Source organism: Pongo pygmaeus, chromosome 12, assembly GCF_028885625.2.
Source record: "Pongo pygmaeus isolate AG05252 chromosome 12, NHGRI_mPonPyg2-v2.0_pri, whole genome shotgun sequence".
Lineage (NCBI taxonomy): Eukaryota > Metazoa > Chordata > Mammalia > Primates > Hominidae > Pongo > Pongo pygmaeus.
This window is the reverse complement of record NC_072385.2, coordinates 70,341,516-70,366,944: the sequence shown is the minus strand read 5'-3', so window position 1 is coordinate 70,366,944 and position 25,429 is coordinate 70,341,516. Positions and strand designations below refer to the sequence as shown.

The following is a 25,429-nucleotide window of genomic DNA, read 5'->3' as shown; positions in this document are numbered from 1 at the left end:
CCTAGAAAGAGACTTAGACTCTCACACAATAATAATGGGAGACTTTAACACCCCACTGTCAACATTAGACAGATCCATGAGACTGAAAGTTAACAAGGATATCCAGGAATTGAACTCAATTCTGCACCAAGTGGACCTAATAGACAGCTACAGAACTCTTCACCCCAAAGCAACAGAATATACATTCTTCTCAGCACCACATCACACTTATTCCAAAATTGACCACATAATTAGGAGTAAAACTCTCCTCAGCAAATGTAAAAGAACAGAAATTATAACAAACTGTCTCTCAGACCACAGTGCAATCAAACTAGAACTCAGGATTAAGAAATGCACTCAAAACTGCTCAACTACATGGAAACTGAACAACCTGCTCCTGAATGACTACTGGGTACGTAACGAAATGAAGGCAGAAATAAAGATGTTCTTTGAAACCAATGAGAACAAACACACAACATACCAGAATCTCTGGGACACATTTAAAGCAGTGTGGAGAGGGAAACTTACAGCGCTAAATGCCCACAAGAGAAAGCAGGAAAGATCTAAAATTGACACCCTAACATCACAATTAAAAGAACTAGAGAAGCAAGAACAAACACATTCAAAAGCGAGCACAGGGCAAGAAATAACTAAGAACAGAGCAGAACTGAAGGACATAGAGAAACAAAAAACCCTTCAAAAAATCAATGAATCCAGGAGCTGGTTTTTTGAAAAGATCAACAAAATTGATAGACTGCTAGCAAGACTAATACAGAAGAAAAGACAGAAGAATGAAATAGACACAACAAAAATGATAAAGTGGATATCACCACCGATCCCACAGAGATACAAACTACCCTCAGAGAATACTATAAACACCTCTACACAAACTAGAAAATCTAAAAGAAATGGATAAATTCCTGGACACATACACCCTCCCAAGAATAAACCAGGAAGAAGTTGAATCTCTGAATAGACCAATAACAGGCTCTGAAATTGAGGCAATAATTAATAGCCTACCAACCAAAAAAAGTCCAGGACCAGATGGATTCACAGCCGAATTATACCTGAGGTACAAAGCGCAGCTGGTACCATTCTTCATGAAACTGTTCCAGTCAATAGAAAAAGAGGGAATCCTCCCTAACTAATTTTGTGAGGCCAGCATCATCCTGATACCAAAGCCTGGCAGAGACACAACAAAAAAAGAGAATTTTAGACCAATATCTGTGATGAACATTGATGCAAAAATCCTCAATAAAATACTGGCAAACCGAATCCAGCAGCACATCAAAAAGCTTATCCACCATGATCAAGTGGGCTTCATCCTTGGGATGCAAGGCTGGTTCAATATATGCAAATCAATAAACACAATCCATCAGATAAACAGAACCAAAGACAAAAACCACATGATCATCTCAATAGATGTAGAAAAGGCCTTCGACAAAATTCAACAGCGCTTCATGCTAAAAACTCTCAATAAACTAGGTATTCACGGGATGTATCTCAAAATAATAAGAGCTATTTATGACAAACCCACAGCCAGTATCATACTGAATGGGCAAAAACTGGAAGCATTCCCTTTGAAAACTGGCACAAGACAGAGATGCCCTCTTCACCACTCCTATTCAACATAGTGTTGGAAGTACTGGCCAGGGCAATCAGGCAAAAGAAAGAAATAAAGGGTATTCAATTAGTAAAAGAGGAAGTCAAGTCGTCCCTGTTTGCAGATGACATGATTGTATATTTAGAAAACCCCATCGCCTCAGCCGAATATCTCCTTAAGCTGATATGCAACATCAGCAAAATCTCAGGATACAAAATCAATGTGCAAAAATCACAAGCATTCCTGTACACCAATAACAGACAAACAGAGAGCCAAATCATGAGTGAGCTCCCATTCACAATTGCTTCAAAGAGAATAAAATACCTAGGAATCCAACTTACAAGGGATGGGAAGGACCACTTCAAGGAGAATTACAAACCACTGCTCAACAAAATAAAAGAGGACACAAACAAATGGAAGAACATTCCATGCTCATGGATAGGAAGAATCAATATCCATGAAAATGGCCATACTGCCCAAGGTAATCTATAGATTCAATGCCATCCCCATCAAGCTACCAATGAATTTCCTCACAGAATTGGAAAAAACTACTTTAAAGTTCACATGGAACTAAAAAAGAGCCCACACTGCCAAGACAATCCTAAGCAAAAAGAACAAAGCTGGAGGCATCATGCTACCTGAGTTCGAACTACACTACAAGGCTACAGTAACCAAAATAGAGATATAGACCAATGGATCAGAACAAAGCCCTCAGAAATAACCCTGACTTCAAACTATACTACAAGGCTACAGTAACCAAAATAGCATGGTGCTGGTACCAAAACAGAGATATAGACCAATGGAACAGAACACAGCCTTCAGAAATAATGCCGCATATCTACAACGATCTGATCTTTGACAAACCTGACAAAAACAAGAAATTGGGAAAGGATTCCCTATTTAATAAATGGTGCTGGGAAAACTGGCTAGCCATATGTAGAAAGCTGAAACTGGATCCGTTCCTTACACCTTATACAAAAATTAATTCAAGATGGATTAAAGACTTAAATGTTAGACCTAAAACCATAAAAACCCTAGAAGAAAACCTAGGCAATACCATTCAGGACATAGGCATGGGCAAGGACTTCATGTCTAAAACACCAAAAGCAATGGCAGCAAAAGCCAAAATTGACAAATGGGATCTAATTAAACTAAAGAGCTTCTGCACAGCAAAAGAAACTACCATCAGAGTGGACAGGCAACCTACAAAATGGGAGAAAATTTTTGCACTTACTCATCTGACAAAGGGCTAATATCCAGAATCTACAATGAACTCCAACAAATTTACAAGCAAAAAACAAACAACCCCATCAAAAAGTGGGCAAAGGATATGAACAGACACTTCTCAAAAGAAGACATTTATGCAGCCAGCAGAACACATGAAAAAATGCTCATCATGAGTGGCCATCAGAGAAATGCAAATCAAAACCACAATGAGATACCATCTCACACCAGTTAGAATGGCGATCATCAAAAAGTCAGGAAACAACAGGTGCTGGAGAGGATGTGGAGAAATAGGAACACTTTTACACTGTTGGTGGGACTGTAAACTAGTTCAACCCTTGTGGAAGTCAGTGTGGCGATTCCTCAGGGATCTAGAAATAGAAATACCATTTCACCCAGCCATCCCATTACTGGGCATATACCCAAAGGATTATAAAACATGCTGCTATAAAGTCACATGCATATGTATGTTTATTGCGGTGCTATTCACAATAGCAAAGACTTGGAACCAAGCCAAATGTCCAACAACGATAGACTGGATTAAGAAAATGTGGCACATATACACCATGGAATACTATGCAGACATAAAAAAGGATGAGTTCATGTCCTTTGTAGGGACATGGATGAAGCTGGAAACCATCATTCTGAGCAAACTATCACAAGGATAGAAAACCAAACACTGCATGTTCTCACTCATAGATGGGAACTGAACAATGAGAACACATGGACACAGGAAGGGGAACATCACACACCGGGGCCTGTTGTGGTGTGGGGGGAGGGATGGCATTAGGAGATATACTGAATGTTAAATGAAGAGTTAATGGGTGCAGTACACCAACATGGCACATGTATACATATGTAACAAACCTGCATGTTGTGCACATGTACCCTAAAACTTAAAGTATAATAAAAAAAAAAATAAAAATACCACACATCTGCAACCATCTGACCTTTGAGAAACCTGACAAAAACAAGAAATGGGGAAAGGATTCCCTATTTAATAAATGGTGCTGGGAAAACTGGCTAGCCATAGGTAGAAAGCTGAAACTGGATCCCTTCCTTACACCTTACATAAAAATTAATTCAAGATGGATTAAAGACTTAAATGTCAGACCTAAAACCATAAAAACCCTACAAGAAAACCTAGGCAATACCATTCAGGACATAGGCATGGGCAAGGACTTTATGTTAAAACACTAAAGCAATGGCAACAAAAGCCAAAGTTGAGGAATGGGATCTAATTAAACTAAAGAGCTTCTGCACAGCAAAAGAAACTACCATCAGAGTGAACAGGCAACCTACAGAATGGGAGAAAATTTTTGCAATCTGCCCATCTGACAAAGGGCTAATATCCAGAATGTACAAAGAACTTAAACAAATTTACAAGAAAAAATCAAACAACCCCATCAAAAAGTGGGCAAAGGATATGAACAGACACTTCTCAAAAGAAGACATTTATGCAGCCAACAGACACATGAAAAAATGCTCATAATCAGTGGCCATCAGAGAAATGCAAATCAAAACCACAATGAGATACCATCTCATATCAGTTAGAATGGCAATCATTAAAATTCAGGAAACAACAGGTGCTGGAGAGGATGTGGAGAAATAGGAACACTTTTACACTGTTGATGGGACTGTAAACTAGTTGAACCATTGTGGAAGACAGTGTGGTGATTCCTCAAGGATGTAGAACTGGAAATACCATTTGACCCATCCATCCCATCACTGGGCATGTGCCCTAAGGGTTATAAATCATGCTGCTATAAAGACACATGCAAATATATGTTTATTGCAACACTATTCACAATAGCAAAGACTTGGAACCAAGCCAAATGTCCAACAACGATAGACTGGATTAAGAAAATGTGGCACATATACACCATGGAATACTATGCAGACATAAAAAAGGATGAGTTCATGTCCTTTGTAGGGACGTGGATGAAGCTGGAAACCATCATTCTGAGCAAACTATCACAAGGATAGAAAACCAAACACCGCATGTTCTCACTCATAGGTGGGAATTGAAGAATGAGAACACTTGGACACAGGGTGGGGAACACCACACACCAGAGCCTGTCGTGGTGTTGAGTGAGGGGGGAGGGATAGCATTAGGAGATACACCTAATGTAAATGAGAGTTAATGGATGCAGCACACCAACATGGCACATGTATACATGTGTAACAAACCTGCACGTTGTGCACATGTACCCTAGAACTTAAAGTTTAATAAATAAATAAATAAAATAGTTAAGGTAGAACATGGCCAAACAATTTTTTCTCTAAAAATTTATTAGCATAGGAAATTTTTTAATGAAGTAAATGGAACAAAAGGTTTTATACTGAAAACTGATGTTTTCTACTCAAGACTACTATAATGTTAATGTGGTCTAAAGACACTGAATTGGGTTCACTTGAAAGAAATATTTTAAATGGCATTACTTCCAATAATTATTCTGGCAATTGGTAGGATTCTTGAACCTATGAAATACTTTAAACAAAATTTAAAAAAATACCTCAGTGACATGTTTTTCCTTTGAAGCATAGGTACAGTCTATAAAACAAGAACCAAAACAATCTGTTAGAACAGAGTTCAACAAACTAAGTTCAGACAAAATCCAGGCTGATGCCTGTTATTCTTTAACCTGTGAGGTAAGAATGGTTTTTACTTTTTAATGGTTGGAAAAACATCAAAAGAATTTTCTGAGATCTGTCAACATTATATAGAATTTATATTTATGTCCATAAATTCAGTTTTATTGAACTCAGCCTTGATTATTCATTTATATATCATCTGTGGCTGCTTTTGGACTACAAGGGCAGAGTCAAGTAGTTGTGACAGAAACTGTGTGGCCCACAAAACCTAAAATACTTACTATCTGGCCCTTTACAGAAACAAAAATTTCCTACCTCTGCTTTAAAATATTTCATTAATCTGGAAAAGCTGGGTGTATTAGTATCATGAGTTTTAAATCCTTGACCTTAATATTATTTAGGTTCTAACAGAGTGATCAAAGAAATAATTGGTTTGATCCTCAATTAGGAAAATTTTTCATTTTCATTCATGATTTAGGTACATTCTTGGGACCAACAAATAAAGTATTTGAAATAGCTTTCTTTCTCCTGAACTAAAACCTTACCTCTCAGCTGTCATCTTAGAGTAAAAGGGAAGACTAACATATCATTTTGTGCTGAGCCACATAATTAATGGACCAGTGCACACATTGATGGGTTTAGATGAAAAGCGACTGAAATTTGAACTATTAGCTTTCTCTTTCTTGTTACTTCAAAACTAGTTTGGGCTTTAAACATCAACTTACAGGTGTTTATCTTTTCTTAGTTGTCAGATAAATGGGGTTCCTGAGACATCATTTTGCAGTTTGGTCCACCTCAAAAAGAAAAACCCAAGAATCCCACAATTGAACTCCTTGATAAAGATTAGACTACTTAAGGTTGTCCCTTAAGGTTACCTCTGTGGAGATATCCTTCAAGAAATGAAAAATTTGAAGTATCATTATTGAGTACTAATTTACTGAGCAGTTATACAGAATGCTCTTTACCTTAAAGTTTGAGTACTAATGAGAATTCAATTTGATAATTTATGGTAAATGGATTAAAACCTTTAATACTTATCTAAAAGCTATACATTTGAATTACTACCCTTATTGAAATTTAGACCACAAAAATTATTTTAAGTAAAGTTTTTGGTCAGTGAAGGAGGGGATTATGGGGCATTTTTATTGAATATATCATGCTTTCCTGTACTGTATGAATTTTACAAATGAATATATATTACTTTTATTAGAAATAGGATACTGTTGTATTCAGGAAGGGATATTAGCACTGTTAATAAAAGTCAAACTGTAATATTTGTTTTCATGCCTTATTTCAGTTCAAAACTGTACAGTTGTAAGAAAAGTATGATGGGAACATATATTTGTTTCTGTTTAATATCTTAAATTGGATGTTTCTCATAAAATACAGCATGCTTTAAAATAGATTGTTATTTATTTACTTATTTATTTTTTTATTATTATTATTTTTTGAGATGGAGCCTCGCTCTGTTACCCAGGTAACAGAGCTCATTGCAATGAGCTCAGCTCAGCTCATTGCAACCTCCGCCTCCCGGGTTCAAGCGATTCTCCTGCATCAGCCTCCTGAGTAGCTGGGACTAAAGGCATGCGCCACTATGCCCAGTTAATTTTTGTATTTTTTTAGTAGAGACGGGGTTTCACCACGTTGGTTGGCCAGGATGGTTTTGATCTCTTGACCTCATGATCTGCCCACCTCGGCCTCCCAAAGTGCTGGGATTACAGGCGTGAGCCACTGCAGCTAGTCAAAATACAGATTGTTCTATAGTTCTTTTTAGATACTAAAAAAACTCCAATGAAGTTTTTGTTATTAATTGAAATTTTAATTCAGTGTATAGGGTTAATAGTATGTTTTAAAATATGGCTTAAAACCTAACACAAAACAATAGAATGCTTTTCTTTGTCCTCAACCTGAAATACGTGCTGAACTATAAGGAAGGCTGAGTTAGCTAATTATGATGTTTAAATATACAATTTACATGTATGCATAGTGTCATAAATCTTTGCATTGCTCTTTACTATTAGGGTTTGTTATTTAGTATTTTCCAGCTGGATGCTTTTACGAGCCAAAACATAGGAACATTTTCTGAATTCACCTCTGGGCATTAAGACAAAAGAAGTAGAGGTATTATAACCTGACTTGTTTGAAACATCAGTATGGTACTCTGAATGACAGTTTACAATTTACAAGTAGGGTGTGGCTAAAAAAGTCACTGAAGCAGACATAAGCATAGGTTTTCACTCATACATACTTCTGGCCTGTCAGTCATGCCTCTCAAATGCTTTGTTGCACAGGCATGCCAATAACTAAAACCACATTTTATCAGTTTTGTGCCCAAAGGCTTTTAAAAGGCCATGCAACCATATCAGTGTTTGAAAACCCCAGATTAAAGTTGAAGTCCTCAAGCAGTTACTTTTCTTCCATTTAAAAGAGTAGTCTTGTATTTTCTTAAAGTGATTGATGTAAGAATGATAAAAACTTAATCTTTTAACAAAATTGTTAAAACTGTGGTTATTTATCTTGCTTCCAACATTTTCTATAATTTTTACACATCTAAAAAATTCTAATGTGAATGAATTAAAATATGTATCATTTTCAGTGAATGTATGCATATTAAGATATAGTAAAAACAGGCCGGACACGGTGGCTCATGCCTGTAATCCCAGCACTTTGGGAGGCTGAGGCGGGCAGATCACGAGGTCAGGAGTTCGAGACCAGCCTGGCCAACCAATCTGGTGAAACCCCATCTCTACTGAAAATACAAAAATTAGCCGGGGGTGGTGGCAGCACCTATAGTCCCAGCTACTTGGGAGGCTGAGGCAGAAGAATCGCTTGAACCCAGGAGGCAGAGGTTGCAGTAAGACAAGATCGTGCCGCTGCAATCCAGCCTGGGTGACAGAGTGAGGCTCTGTCTCCCAAAAAAAGAAAAAAAGAAGATATAGTAAAAACAAAACAAACAACAAAAGCCTTTGGCTACACTGACTGCACCTCCTTCTTCTGCTACCTGAAATATGTCATCCTTAAGTTTTAACTTAAAGGCACAGATTTGGGTAGCTGAAGCCAGGGTTTAAGCCAATAAAAGTTGCACATGTATTTTAGCACTTCCTGGTTTTAGAAAACTGATTCCCATTATCATCAATTTCAGAGCTGGCCATGGAGTTTTTGAGAATTTGTTAGCTTCTGGGGTTGGAGAATGGGGTGAGAACTTAATGAGAGAAGTAGGGATCAGCAGAAAAAGAGAAGGGGGGAAAATCTGACTGAACATAAACAACTCTAGGCTGAATATTAGGTGGTTGGTTACATCTGTGACCCTGAATGGCTCTAGGAAATGTTTAGTTAAAATTGATAGTATGGATATGTTCTGGAGGAAAATGGTGTCTCCAACTTGGATTATGTCTTCTGATAACTACTGTTTATTGCTTGGCATATTAGAAGGTTCACTCTGAGTCGTTTTAGTTTTTTTTTTGTCAGAAGTTCTTTCTAGCTGTTGATTGGCAAGGGTTTGTGAAATTACCCAGTAGTGCAGACAAAATGCAGGTATGGAAGTTAAAGTTACTATGCAGTGATGTATAAATGAATGTAGTACATTATTATATGCATATTTTTCTTTTTTCAAATTTAATTTAAAGTTCCAGGATACACGTGCAGGATGTGCAGGTTTGTTACATAGGTAAACATGTGCCATGGTGGTTTGCCTATCAACCCATCACCTAGGTACTAAGCCCTGCATGCATTAGCTATATTTATCCTGATGCTCTCCCTCCCCCTGCCCACCAAAAGGCCCCAGTGTGTGTTGTTCCCCTCCCTGTGTCCATGTGTTCTCATTGTGCAGCTCCCACTTATAAGTGACATGTAGTATTTGGTTTTTTGTTCCTGCATTAGTTTGCTAAGGATAATGGCTTTCAGCTCCATCCCTGTCCCGCAAAGGACATGATCCTATTCTTTTTATAGCTGTATAGTATTCCATGGTGTGTATGTACCACATTTTCTTTATCCAGTCTATCATTGATGGGCATTTGGGTTGATTCCATGTCTTTGCTATTGTGAATAGTATACGCCTATTTTTCAACAATGAGATAAGAGAACCAGGAGTGTTGTCTATATCATATGTAGCTGTAGAACTATTTTTCCAGGATTCATGTAGTATTGGTTTTCTCTTCCCTTCATTTGAATGGTGAATAGAAGAATATGAATTCTTCCAGCTAAAGCAGCTGTTTTGTAATGCTTTTGACAATTGCATATGTAAACTGTGGGATAAGGGAATAGGCTGTGGGGAAGTTAATTGGGGTAGAAAACTTTGATGAATGATATACTAATAGAACAGAGGAGCCAATAGGCCCAATGAAGGTAATAGAGCCATTTCGATAAGCTCATCTACCAATGTCAGGATTAAATGTCATCCTTGAGAGGACATGTTTGTTATAACATCCATAGCAACAGTTTCCTAAAGGTATTTAGAAGACAGTTCAGACATAGCAACTTCTTGGACGTTCTGGGTCTTTGCTGGAGGTACATCTATCACAAAAGTAAAGCTTTGCTGGAGCTTTTTAAAAGATACATAGAACCAGGTGTATTGGTAGATTAACTTCCCCTCCATTTCCCGACCTGCATTCCTTATCTTCAGGGGCTTTACTCTAAAATGTTCTCGATTAGGTCAGGCATTGCTATATGTAGGTGTCCACTTGTTGTTTCCTCCTAATTATCTCAGTTAATTAAAATTGTGTAGAGAATTTATGACCAGAACTCAAGCAAAACCTTGTATTTTTTTGAGAAGGTTCATTAGGTAGGGCAATGACATTAGAAAAATGGGTGATGAAATAACCTGCAAATGCTAGGAACATTTAAATATCTTTGATGAGGGGTGCAGGCTGTCCCATTCTGGGTTGGATCCTTTCCCATAGTTGGAGAGAACATTACTTATAAGAGTCACCACCAGGCTCTCAAAGATACAATTTTAGGGATTGGTCCAGTGGTAGTACTCTTGCAGGCAGTTCACCTTTGCCTGGACAGAGACTCATATGCAGTTGAGGCTGAAGAGAGAAAGCAAAGTTTCATCTATATATATATATATAGATGTATATATATATATATATATATATGTTTACTTCTAATATTATGGACCAACATTTGGAATGCACCTATAGCATTTTATGGACTTAAGAACATCACCAGTTACTTTTAGTAACAGACACTTTTAACAGTGTCTGGAAGGCTTCCTTACTTACAATTCTACTGTTTAAGTTTAGCTTCTTTAAAACTTCTACCATCAGACTTGTGGGGATTTAGCACAACAGGATTCCCTCAACTCCCAACTTTTAAAAAACAAGACACTGGCGTGGCCATACATCAGGAATGTGGGAGCAAGGGCCTCTGGCTTAGATATTAAATACACTGTTTATCATGTCAAGCACCTGCAGTTCTGGTAACAATGTAACTCCTTTGTCTCCTCGTCTGAGAAGACCTATAGGAAGCAGTACATTTGGTTAGAATTTTAGGAGTGGATAGAGTGGATAGAGCAGATGGCACATCTAGGTAGGTAGTTTGCAGACTATGCTTAAAGCAGTGCCTGGAGGTGAAGCTTATAATAATTTAAGTCAGCACTACACATAGCTGTATCAGCTGCATTTGTAGCTGTAACATTTACTGTGATTTTATATACAGGTATAAGCAACTAAATAATTGATGTATTTTAGTATAGAATTGTTACATGAATCTATTTTTTAACTTATAAATTATTTTCCATTTATTTCTTCTCTATAAAATTATGACATTTCATTGTCATTAATAATGTGTGTATATATACATGTGTTCATTATGAGTTTGATTTGAGTAAAGTAAAATTGGTCTTCTTTGAAATATGTTTTAAAAGGGGGAAAAGGTCGAAGAGGGTTAAGAACACCTGATTGATATAAAACATAAGAAAAAACGGGAAAGTGGTCCTAACAAACCAATTATCTATAACCAGATAAGATAAAATGAGTATAATCTTTTAGTCCTTAATTAAACAAAATATGACTGTATCAGTACTAAATATAAATATGTCTATATGTAGGATGTCTTAAATTTTAAATGAGAAAGCTAGCAATTCCTATTTGACGAAACAACTCACCTGCTATCAAATATGCTTATGAATTCTATTAATACCTGAATGTTGGGTGAGTTTTGACTAAATTGGGCAATACATTTGCAACTATTTGGATAATTTCTGATACACAGATGGCAATCAGCAAAGACCTAGATTCTTCATTAACCTAATGATATTATCAGAGAACGTTTTACCACCCTCACATGTGAGAATCCCGAGATAGCATATTGTTTGGTTGTGAAAATCTGATTGGCACTCACAAACCAGCCATTATAAAGGCAATATTCCTACAGTTACATAAAGGCTTACCTGGAAAAGAGAAACTAAATAGTAATAATCCAGTCTGTGCTTTTCTGTGGAGCTTACAAGAGGCCTTATTCCAGGGCAGTAAGTGGGCAAGGATTGAGCGAATTCTGCGAAACATAAGACTCACTACAATTGTGGCATATGGTGGCAGGGCTATAGCATGGCCAGGTAAATACCTAGCAGCAATATGTTTCAGGAGATTGGCCCACTTCTTCTAAACTGTTTAATCCATAAGGAGTTGCTTTGTGTGTATGCTATTAGGCGGGGTTTTAAAAACTTACATTTTAATCACATAGATATCCAAATAACCTAGCACCATTTATTTAAAAGATTATCCTATCTCTTCTGCACTACAGTGTCACCTTTGTCATAAATCATATGGCCATACTATATATGGGGTGTGTTTCTGGCTTATTTGCTTCCGTTGGTCTGTTTGTCTATTCTTGCATCAATATCACTATTCAATTACTATAGACTTGTAAAAGTTCTTGATTTCTAGCACTGTAAGTCTTCCAGCTTTGTTGTTCTTCAGAATTGCCTTAGCTATTCTTGGTCCTTTGCATTTCCATTTTCATCTTACAATCAGTTGTCAGTTTACACCAAAAATACTGTTATAGGCCTAAAGAGACACCTTACCAAAGAAGATAGATATACATATGGCAAATAAGCATAGGAAAAGATACGCCACATTATATGTCATTAAGGAAATGCAATTTTCAGTAATTAAAATAACAAGCAGATATGACTACACACCTATTAGGATGGCCAAAATCTAGCACACTCATGACATAAAATGCTGGTGGAACAACAAGGATTCTTATTCATCGATGGCGGGAATGCAAAATGGTACAGTCACTTTGGAGGAAAGTTTGGTGCTTCCTTACAAAACTAAACATACTCATACTGTATGACCCAATACTTGCACTCCTTGATATTTACCCAAGGGAATTGAAAACTTATGTCCACACAAAATCCTGCACACAGATATTTATCATAGCTTTATTCATAACTGCCAGAACTCAGAAGTAACCAAGTTGTTCTTCAGTCGATGACTAGATAAACTGTGGTACATTTAGATAACGGAGTATTATTCAACACTAAAAGTAAATGAGATATCAAGCGATGAAAAAAACATGAAGAAACCTTATTAAATGCATATCACCAAGTGAAAGAAGCCAATCTGAAAAGGCTGTATGATTCCAACTATGTGACATTCTAGAAAAGACAAAACTATAGAAACAATAAAAGCATCAGTGGTTGCCAGGCACTAGGGAGGACAGAGGGATGAACAGGCAGAGCACAGAGGATTCTAAGGACAGTGAAACTAGTCTATATGATATTACATGGTGGATATATGTCATTGTACATTTATTTGTCTAAACCTATAGAATATGCAACACAAAGAGCAAACACTAATGTAAATTATTATTCTGGAGGATAATGATGTATAAATATAGGCTCACCAATTGTAACAGATGTACCATTCTAGAAGGGGATGTTGTTATAGGGGAAGACTGTTATATGTGTGGGAACTGGGGGTATAGGGGAAATCTCTATACCTTTAGCTTAATTTTGCTGTGAACCTACAATGACTAAAAAAAAACCTATTAAAATAATTTTTATAAAGATACTCAGGAATGAAAAAATACTTTTCAGACTTTGGGCTTGTTCTGCAGTACATACATTTCACAAAAGATTTGTATAAGGAATATATGAAGAACTCTTGGAAAGTGTAAGAATAGGGATGATAACTCTATAGAGCAATAGACAGAAGGCAAAAGTCTTGAAAGGGCACCTCACAAAAGATATATCCAAATTCCCAATAAACATATAAAAAGAAACTTTGTGAATCATCAGAAAAATACAAATTAAGTAAAATGGTAGTGGTGGTTGGGGGTTGAGGATACCAAGTGTTGGCAAGGATGGGGATGTAAGAGAATTCCACGTATTGGCAGTGAGAACATAAATTGTTATAGTTACTCTGGAAAAATCCTAAGAGGTATCTACTAAAGCCGAAAAAACACATGCCCTAAGACCCAACAATTCAAGTCCCAGATATTATACCCAAAAGAAATGGATATATACATTCACAAAGGACATGCAGAATAATATTTATAATAGTCTCAAACTGGAGACAACCCAAATGTTTCTTAATGATGAAATGAATAAACAAATTGTGGTATACAGTGGGATAATATACACAACAATATGGGTTCATTTCACAAACATAATAGTAATAAAATTATGTTTTCCTCATCTACCTCTGCCAACACACAGAAAGACGCAAATAGTCATCTCTGTATATTACTACAGTATATATATTTACGAATGCACTTATTTCTGGATAAGGATGTGTAATTCTCTTCCAAAACCAGGTGAAACTGATTTATAGTATTAGAAGGCAGGAACTTTAATCCTTTGCAGTATAAGAAGATGGGACAAAGGAGCCTTTTGGAGTGCTGCTAAAATTTAGTTTCATGGTCTGGATGCCAATTATATGTGTGTGTTTACTTAGTCAAAATTCTTTGAGTTGAACACTTACAATATGTATATTCACTATGATAGAAACAAAATTTGGCTCTTCCAAAGCAAATCTTGTTATCAACTCATCTACCCATACTCCATGTTGAAATTCCATGCTTTGGAACAGGAGTTTGTGATGACAGCTAAATATACTGCAGAGGCTTTAGAAAAATAAAGGTAGATGAGGAAAACATAATTTTATTCCTAGAATGGTTTGGTCAACAAGGAATGTGTAAACTCTAACTAAATAGCTGTGTCTGCTGGAAGGGACTCTAACCCAGAGAAACCTAGGGATTCCTCCCTTACTTCAATTGCCATATATTTTCCTTTTTTTGAGTAAAAGACTTTCCTAAGCATTTGAACTAAATTCTTTGATAGGAAAAAAAAAGACTATATATTCTATACAACCTTAAAATACTATTTATTTAAATCATTTTAAGGTATTGTTTTCAAGATTTCTTGAAATTCCTGACCTGAGTCATCTTTGCGATGTGTCACACCCTGTCACATTAAGTTACCTTACGTCGAATAAACAGAAGAAAGGTTATAAAAACCTAGCATGCATACCACCTGACATGAAAATATTTGCCAGCTATTCCTTCTGCTTAAATGAATGCATCCCAGATATCTAGATTATTAGCTTGGAAAAATTACACACTTTACAAAATAATGAAAGAGTAATCTCTCTACATTACTATAGAACATACATTTATGAATATACTTAATTCTAGATAAGGGTAGAGTTTTACTAGAAATATTATGTTTCTCTTTCACATTTTGTCTTTTCATATGAATGTACATGTACAAACTTGTTTTACTTCTTTCTTGGAAGCAGTCTTATGCACAACATGGTAACTATCTACTGTAAGTGGAATTTAGCCAGAAAATAAAGAAGAAAGAACTAATTGAAAGTTAACAGAAAATTTGGCTAGAAAGTGTTTATGGAACTTAACACACCATTTGTTATGAAAAAGCATTATTATGAACATCTAAGTAACCTAGAATAGCTCCAAACCCTTTTATTTTTAATGAATAAGGCAAAATAAAGTGAGGCTCTCAGAAGGATATTCAGGTAATGTAGAAAAAAAATTTTCCTAAGGAAAAGGAATCATTCTATGCACATAATTAACAGTCCCCATTAATGTAAATTATTTAGCTATGATAAGCAATGTTTTATCCTCTATCTCATATTTTATTATAAATATAGCTTTAACATAACTCACTGAATGAACAACTTCCTTTAGTTGTTCAATTCTAGAGAAATTGTAGAAGTTTCCATTTCATAAATGAAGGAATTGCTTAGATCAAGGTCCAAGGTAAAAACCTCCAGTTCCACATTAGTATTAAAACCTGTCAGTATGATACCATGCAAAGGTGTTATAGAGATTGTATGGTACAAGGCTCAGAGCTACTTTCCTGCACTGTGCTATGTAAGTAGTGTAAGCACTTGCTTGTAGCATTGTTAATATAATATGGTAAACAAGACAAAGAAAACCTTTCTTGCTATCTTTTCTATGCCAAAATTAAAAAAGAACCACACAACTAATCTGTAGCAACATTATGGTGGTAAAAAATATGGGAAATGGCAGTGGACTTAAAAAGCAGAATAGCAAAGTGATTTAGAGTATGAGATTTGTAGTCAAATAGGCGTGGTTTCAAAATCTGCCACTGATAGTCTGAGTCTCTGTGTCCTCATTTGTAAATGGGAAAACTAATATTTAACTCTGTAGTTGTAAATATGAAATATGATAGTAATTACAGAGCTTCACATTATGGCTTGCAAATAGCATGTGCTAATAGTAGTTATTTTTAATGAAGATTGGTTCCTATATTCCCTAACCTTGATAATATTCCATTTTTATTTATTTCAAGTTCAAAAGGTACATTTATTTTACACTGTATTTACAAAGGAACAGAGTATAAAGGTAACAGGGAACAAAGGAAACAAAAATGACAGGCATACATATTTACATACCAAGTATAGCAAAATTTGTTGAGAAGAGTCTTTAAATATTACTACTTGTATCATTTAATAGTCAAAATCAGTTGCTAAGAATAATTTATCATCTCAGGAAGAAGTTTTAGAAGGCTCAACATATATGACTCAAACTATGACTTTCTTAATGAAAAAAGTTTACTTTTATCTTCTGAAAATCTGCAAGTTGCTGGAGGTCATTTACACCAGTTTGCTGCCAATTTTTAAAAGATTCAAAGGCTCTTAAATTAGCAAGTCACAATTGCTTAGGAAAACTATTTGAAGTATACATTCAACTTTCAGTAATATTAACACATGAAAAAAAATCATTACGCCTAACTATAATCAGTAATATGTTGCTGGATCTTCCAAAACAGAGGCAAGGTATTCTTTTTGTTTTATTTTTTCTTTTTCTTTTTTTTTTTTTGATTTTTTTGATTGATTCTATATTCCTTTTTTTAAATTTTATTTTATTATTATTATACTTCAAGTTTTAGGGTACATGTGCACAATGTGCAGGTTTGTTACATATGTATACATGTGCCATGTTAGTGTGCTGCACCCATTAACTCGTCATTTAGCATTAGGTATATCTCCTAATGCTATCCCTCCCCACTACCCCCACCCCACAACAGTCCCCGGTGTATGATGTTCCCCTTCCTGTGTCTATGTGTTCTCATTGTTCAATTCCCACCTATGAGTGAGAACATGTGGTATTTGGTTTTTTGTCCTTGCGGTAGTTTGCTGAGAATGATGGTTTCCAGCTTCATCCATGTCCCTACAAAAGACATGAACTCATCATTTTTTATGGCTGCATAGTATTCCATGGTGTATATGTGCCACATTTTCTTAATCCAGTCTATCATTGTTGGACATTTGGCTTGGTTCCAAGTCTTTGCTATTGTGAATAGTGCCACAGTAAACATACATGTGCATGTGTCTTTATAGAAGCATGATTTATAGTCCTTTGGGTATATACCCAGTAATGGGATGGCTGGGTGAAATGGTATTTCTATTTCTAGATCCCTGAGGAATCGCCACACTGACTTCCACAAGGGTTGAACTAGTTTACAGTCCCACCAACAGTGTAAAAGTGTTCCTATTTCTCCACATCCTCTCCAGCACCTGTTGTTTCCTGACTTTTTAATGATGGCCATTCTAACTGGTATGAGATGGTATCTCATTGTGGTTTTGATTTGCATTTCTCTGATGGCCACTCAGGATGAGCATTTTTTCATGTTTTTTGGCTACATAAATGTCTTCTTTTGAGAAGTGTCTGTTCATATCCTTTGCCCACTTTTTGATGGGGTTGTTTTTTTCTTTTAAATTTGTTTGAGTTCATTGTAGATTCTGGATATTAGCCCTTTGTCAGATGAGTAGGTTGCAAAAATTTTCTCCCATTTTGTAGGTTGCCTGTCCACTCTGATGGTAGTTTCTTTTGCAGTGCAGAAGCTCTTTAGTTTAATTAGATCCCATTTGTCAATTTTGGCTTTTGTTGCCATTGCTTTTGGTGTTTTAGACATGAAGTCCTTGCCCATGCCTATGTCCTGAATGGTAATGCCTAGGTTTTCTTCTAGGGTTTTTATGGCTTTAGGTCTAACATTTAAGTCTTTAATCCATCTTGAATTAATTTTTGTATAAGGTGTAAGGAAGGGATCCAGTTTCAGCTTTCTACATATGGCTAGCCAGTTTTCCCAGCACCATTTATTAAATAGGGAATCCTTTCCCCATTTCTTGTTTTTGTCAGGTTTGTCAAAGATCAGATCATTGTAGATATGTGGCATTATTTCTGAGGGCTCTGTTCTGTTCCATTGGTCTATATCTCTGTTTTGGTACCAGTACCATGCTGTTTTGGTTACTGTAGCCTTGTAGTATAGTTTGAAGTCAGGTAGCGTGATGCCTCGTTCTCCAGAAAAAGGAAAAAAAAAAAGACAAAAAATAAGCATAACTTTTTTTTTTATTATACTTTAAGTTCTAGGGTACGTGTGCACAATGTGCAGGTTTGTTACATATGTATACATGTGCCATGTTGGTGTGCTGCACCCCTTAACTCGTCATTTGCATTAGGTATATCTCCTAATGCTATCCATCCTCCCTCCTCCGACCCCACGAGAGGCCCTGGTGTGTGATGTTCCCCACCCTGTGTCCAAGTATTCTCACTGTTCAATTCCCACTTATGAGTGAGAACATGCAGTGTTTGGTTTTCTGTCCTTGTGATAGTTTGCTCAGAATGATGGTTTCCAGCTTCATCCATGTCCCTACAAAGGACATGAACTCATCCTTTTTAATGTCTGCATAGTATTCCATGGTGTATATGTGCCACATTTTCGTAATCCAGTCGATCATTGATGGACATTTGGGTTGGTTCCAAGTCTTTGCTGTTGTGAATAGTGCCACAGTAAACATATGTGTGTATGTGTCTTTATAGCAGCATGATTTATAATCCTTTGGGTATATACCCAGTAATGGGATGGCTGGGTCAAATGGTATTTCTAGTTCTAGATCCTTGAGGAATTGCCACACTGTCTTCCACAATGGTTGAACTAGTTTACCGTCCCAACAACAGTGTAAAAGTGTTCCTATTTCTCCACATCCTCTCCAGCACCTGTTGTTTCCTGACTTTTTAGTGATCGCCATTCTAACTGGTGTGAGATGGTATCTCATTGTGGTTTTGATTTGCATTTCTCTGATGGCCAGTGATGATGAGCATTTTTTCATGTGTCTGCTGGCTGCATAAATGTCTTCTTTTGAGAAGTGTCTGTTCATATCCTTTGCCCACTTTTTGATGGGGTTGATTTTTTCTTGTGAATTTGTTTAAGTTCTTTGTAGATTCTGGATATTAGCCCTTTGTCAGATGGGCAGATTGCAAAAATTTCCTCCCATTTTGTAGGTTGCCTGTTCACTCTGATGGTAGTTTCTTTTGCTGTGCAGAAGCTCTTTAGTTTAATTAGATTCCATTTCTCAACTTTGGCTTTTGTTGCCGTTGCTTTTGGTGTTTTAATCCTCAATAAAATACTGGCAAACCGAATCCAGCAGCACATCAAAAAGCTTATCCACCATGATCAAGTGGGCTTCATCCCTGGGATGCAAGGCTGGTTCAATACATGCAAATCAATAAACGTAATCCATCATAGAAACAGAACCAAAGACAAAAACCACATGATTATCTCAATAGATGCAGAAAAGGCCTTCCACAAAATTCAACAGCGCTTCATGCTAAAAACTCTCAATAAACTAGGTATTCATGGGATATATCTCAAAATAATAAGAGCTATTTATGATAAACAGCCAGTGTCATACCAAATGGGCAAAAACTGGAAGCATTCCCTTTGAAAAGTCGCACAAGACAGGGATGCCGTCTCTCACCACTCCTATTCAATATAGTGTTGGAAGTTCTGGCCAGGGCAATCAGGCAAGAGAAAGAAATAAAGGGTATTCATTTAGGAAAAAAGGAAGTCAAATTGTCCCTGTTTGCAGATGACATGATTGTATATTTAGAAAACCCCATCGTCTCAGCCCAAAATCTCCTTAAGCTGATAAACAACTTCAGCAAAGTCTCAGGATACAAAATCAATGTGCAAAAATCACAAGCATTCCTGTACACCAATAACAGACAAGCTGAGAGCCAAATCATGAGTGAACTCTCATTCACAATTGCTTCAAAGAGAATAAAATACCTAGGAATCCAACTTACAAGGGATGTGAAGGATCTCTTCAAGGAGAACTACAAACCACTGCTCAGTGAAATAAAAGAGGACACAAACAAATGGAAGAACATTCCATACTCATGGATAGGAAGAATCAATATCGTGAAAATGGCCATACTGCCCAAGGTAATTTATAGATTCAATGCCATCCCCATCAAGCTACCATTGACTTTCTTCAGAGAATTGGAAAAAACTACTTTAAAGTTCATATGGAGACAAAAAAGAGCCCACATTGCCAAGACAATCCTAAGCCAAAGGAACAAAGCTGGAGGCGTCATGTTACCTGACTTCAAACTATACTACAAGGCTACAGTAACCAAAACAGCATGGTACTGGTACCAAAAGAGAGATATAGACCAATGGAACAGAATAGAGCCCCCGGAAATAATACCACACATCTACAACCATCTGATCTTTGACAAACCTGGCAAAAACAAGCAATGGGGAAAGCATTCCCTATTTAATAAATGGTGCTGGGAAAACTGGCTAGCCATAGGTAGAAAGCTGAAACTGGATCCCTTCCTTACACCTTATACAAAAATTAATTCAAGATGGATTAAAGACTTAAATGTTAGACCTAAAACCATAAAAACTCTAGAAGAAAACCTGGGAAACACCATGCAGGCCATAGGCATGGCCAAGAACTTCGAGACAAGGTATTCTTAAGAGTCCAGACTTTTCAGACCTCCACACTAGCATAATCCAGCATACAGAGTTTATTTGACTTCATTTAACAGAAGAGAAGATACTTTGAAATGTAGTGAAAGCCAGGCTGGTGTATTTTTGCAATCTTTCTTTCTAAGTTTAGACACAGATTTTGTTGCTGATACCTTGGCCAACAGCTGCTGTGTTTATCAGTTTTGCTTTAGTTCACTGTCCTTACTGTGAAATGTGATGTCCAAACCTTGAAGTTATTGAACTAGAAAATGGGGAAGACTCTCAAGATGTATTTACTTTCTCAAAAGAATCTTGAAACGCAAATTTCTGCATAAGTGCATGAGATAATAAAGACATGTGGTCCTAATATGAATTTTGTCTTTTCCTCTTATGAATGGGTTTGCTGCTAGGTGACCATTCAATCACATTAAGCTTAACCTTTTTCATATCCTTTAGAACATCCAATATGTTTGGAATATATTTCTCTGGCTTTTTTTAATGATAATTATAATTGGTCTTACTAGCACCTGCATGTTCTGTGTTCATTTCAGTAGCTGGATTATCTGAGTTACAAATATTAGATCCTGGTTGTACAGGAGTATTATGGAGGCTGCAGAGAAGAAAATTGAGGAGGAAGTGGTGGTGGGGGAGAAGGAAGCAAGGAGGAAAAGAAAGCATTGAACTTGGCAACTGATCTGACTCCAAGTTGGAAACTCATCTGAGCAGCCCCCAATGTTGGCATCTGTTTCAAACTAATGGGCCTGTCATTCAAGCCAAAGGAGCTAGAATTTGTACTCTTTTTAAGTTCCTGCATTTCCACAATTGCAGCAATCTGACAGCCAAAACAAAAATTAACTTCAAGGACAACTACTTTTTTAAATTGCAGCTTCATTTGCAGGCAGATCTTTTTTCACTGGTTTGTTATGTCTTAGGGTAGGTGACAATGGATCCCAAATTAATTGCAAAATATGGAAAAATTCAATTTTGTTCTTTTCTTTTTTCTGTATACTATTAAAAAATCAGAGCTAGCTGGCTTCTTCATCATTTGCCACACAGAAAATATCAGCAAAAGATGGAACCATAAATCCACAGAGTCTACACAGTTCAAGAGTGGGACCAACTCAAAATTAAGTCCTCTACAAAGTTCTAATGGAAGCATTTTCCCAATAATACAAATGATATTCTACTTGATCCACATTCTTTATTTTCTCAAATTGGTAAAACTTCGTCTAGAGGAATGCCAAAATATTCCAGCATCTCTCTTAAGATATTCAATATGAGAGACATCGAAGAAGCACATACAAAAGCCAATTCAAGGAAACTATCAGTTTTTTGGTATCTTCCTCTGAATCTGAAGCCAAGCCTCCTGGCAACCACCAGCACATCAAGCAGAGGGCATTATGAATCCCTGCCTTAGAATCCTCAATTCAAGAATTCTGGAATGCACTGGTTCTGGTCCAGGAGTGGTCAGATGTTGACCCAGTGACTGCCTGCATGCCTCGACTTGCAGGCCACAGACATTAATGATGCCCTCACTTAGGGGTATGAGGTTGATCTGGTGCCCAGCCCTGGAGCCCCTTGCTAAGCCAAGGTTAACTCTGCAGGAGGTGCAGCCATCTCCTCCTGTGCCCAACCAACCTACCCAGTATTCCATTTGTAGATTCAGCATAGTATTATAAAAATAAAGAACATATGCTTAGGGTGGTAAAAAGGACCTATATGTAACAGTCTCTCAGCATCATAATTTTTACTTATGGGTAAAATAGATATGTTGTGAGGTGGCCATAACCATAAAATGAGATAATGTATGAACAGTGTTCAACACATTCTCCAACATACAGTAAATACTAAATAAGGGTAGCTAAAATCACAGTACCCAGATTCTGGCGCTAGTTCTTATACCAATCAGTATGTTAACTTTCAGCAAGTCACCTAGCCTGAGTTTCATCGAAAAGAATAAATGGGTATAACAACACCTGTTACCATCTATCTTTTAGTGTTGTTGAGATAACAATATTAAATGAAGTGGGCACTGTGGCTTGCACCTGTAATCCCAGCTACTTGGGAAAATGAGGCAGGATGATTGCTTAAGCCCACAAGTTTGAGGCTGCAGTGAGCTATGACCATGCCACTGCACTCCAGCCTGGGTGACAGAGCAAGATTTCATCTCTTAAAAAAATGATGCAAGTAATCCCTTTGAAAGCTGGAATGTCTATAAAATGGATGATATAATAATTTGGATGGCAGTTGAGAGGATAAATAACATAAAAATGTTATTAATCAAGAAAGCCGTGGCTAGCTTTTGTTAATTTTGTAGACAATACACAGGTGATAAACATTAAAGAAGAATCATTTTTCTCTGTGATTAGTTTATTATGGTACTTAGAAAACTTAGTTAATATGAATATTTTGTCTTATTCAGGAATAAGATATTAACACAAGTTTATGTACATTGTAGTATAGAATGTATGACAAGTGTACTGATGGTTTTTGTTGAGAAGAAATGCCCTCTTTGGCTCTATAATTCACTTCTAACAGAAATGATATATTGTTATGTTATCAGATTAATAACTATTTGTAAAGCCCTTCAAAGATGAAAAGCACTCCATAAATGCTTAGCATTTATTACCACTAATATAAACATCATTAAGCTCTTCTTCAAAATGCTGTGAAGACAGAAGAAGATAAATAACTAAAATTAGAGCAGAACTAAAGAAACTGGCACCAAAAATAATATAAAGGATAAATGAAAAGTTGGTTCTTTGAAAGGTTAAACGGGATTAATAGGCCACTAGCTACATTAACAAAGAAAAAAGTAGATCCAAATAAGCACAATCAGAAGTGACAAAGGAGACATTACAACAGATCCCACAGATAGATATACAAAAGATCCTCAGAAACTGATACAAACACCTCAATATACACAAAGTAGAAAATGTAGAGGAAACAGATAAACTCCTGGAAACACACAACCACCCAAGATTGAGCCAGAAAGAAGGTGAAACCCTGAACAGAACAGTAAACAACAAGTTGTGAAAATGAATCAGTAATAAAAAGCTACCAATCAAAAAAAGCCCTGGTCCAGATGGATTCGCAGGTGAATTAAACCAGATATACAAAGAAGAACTTGTACCAATCCTACTGAAACTATTCTAGAAACTGAGTAGAAGGCAACTCCTTCTTAACTCATTCTATGAAGCCAGAACCACCTTGATACCAAAACCTGGCAAAGACACAATGAAAACAGAAAACCACAGGCCAACATCCCTGATGAACATATATGCAAAAATCCTCAACAAAATTCTAACACATCGAATCCAGCAGCAAATTAAAAAGTCAATTCACCATGATCAAGCAGGCTTTATTTCTGGGATGCAAGGTTGGTTCAACATTTGCAAATCAATAAATGTGATTCACCACATAAACAGAATTAAAAAAAAACATATGATCATTTCAATAGACATGGAAAAAGCCTTTGATAACATCCAACATCCTTCTTGATAAAAACACTCCACAAACTAGGCATAGAAAGAACAAACCTCACAATAATAAGAGCCATATATGACAAACCCACAGCCAACATCATACTGCATGGGCAAAAGCTGGAAGCATTCCCCTTAGGAACAGGAACAACACAAAGGTGCTCACACTCCCATTCAAAAAAGTACTAGAAGTCCTAGTCAGAGACATCAGGAGAAGAGAAAGAAATGAAAGGCATCCAAATAGGAAAAGGCATCCAAAAAGGAAGTCAAATTATCTCTTTGCTGATAATATGATTCTGTACATAGAAAACCCTAAATACTTCACCAGGAGACTCCTAGATCTGATAAATGACTTCTGTAAAGTTTTGGATACAAAATCAATGTACAAAAATCAGTGCCATTTCTATATCCAAATAACGTTCAGGCTGAGAGCCAAATCAAGAACATAATCCCACTTACAGTAGCCACACACAAAATAAAATACTTAAGAATACACCTAACCAAGAAAGTGAAAGATCTCCACAAGAACCACAGAACACTGCTGAAAGAAATCATAGATGACACAAACAAACGGAAAAACTTCCATGTGCATGGATTGGAAGAATTAATATCACTAAAATGTCCATACCACTCAAAGCAATCTACAGATTAAATGCTATTCCTATCCAGTTACCAAGGTCATTTTTCACAGAATTAGAAAAAACTATTCCAAAATTCATATGGAATTTAAAAAGAGGCTGAATAGCCATAGCAATCCTAAGCAAAAAGAATAAAGCTGGAGGCATCAGACTATCTGACTTCAAACGACATTACAAGACTGCAGTAACCGAAACAGCATGGTACTGGTACAAAAACAGACATACAGAATAGAGTGGAACAGAATAGAGAATGCTGAAATAAAGCTGTATGCCTACAACCAACTGATCTTCAACAAAGTCAACAAAAATAAGCAATGGGGAAAGGACTCCCTCTTTAATAAATGATGCTGGGAAAATAGGCTAGCCATATGCAGAAGAATGAAGCTGGACCCCTACCTCTCAACATATACAAAAATTAAGTCAAGATGGATAAGACTTGAATGTAAAACCTCAAAATATAAAAATCCTAGAACAAAACCTAAGCAATACTCTTGTGGAAATCGACACAGCCAAAGAATTTATGACTTGATAGACATCCTCAAAAGCAATTGCAACAGTAACAAAAATGGAATATCGGGACCTGCTTAAACTAAAGAGCTTCTGCACAGCAAAAGACACTATCAACAGAATAAATAGATGACCTACAGAATGGGGGCAA

At 36.5% G+C, this 25,429-nt stretch overlaps 1 protein-coding gene across 6 annotated transcripts in view; it reads right to left on the bottom strand.

Moving 5' to 3' along the window:
• The window catches only part of WDPCP (WD repeat containing planar cell polarity effector), a 464,584-nt gene that overhangs the window by 91,595 nt on the left and 347,560 nt on the right, over window positions 1-25,429 (bottom strand). Inside the window, exon 14 of one of the 6 annotated variants that reach the window (XM_063648674.1) lies at window positions 5,323-5,360. The exons of the other annotated variants lie outside the window; for them this stretch is intronic. Within the exon in view, the coding sequence (XP_063504744.1) occupies window positions 5,323-5,360 (38 nt within the window). The remainder of the gene's footprint in view (window positions 1-5,322; window positions 5,361-25,429) is intronic. 6 annotated transcript variants of the gene reach the window in all.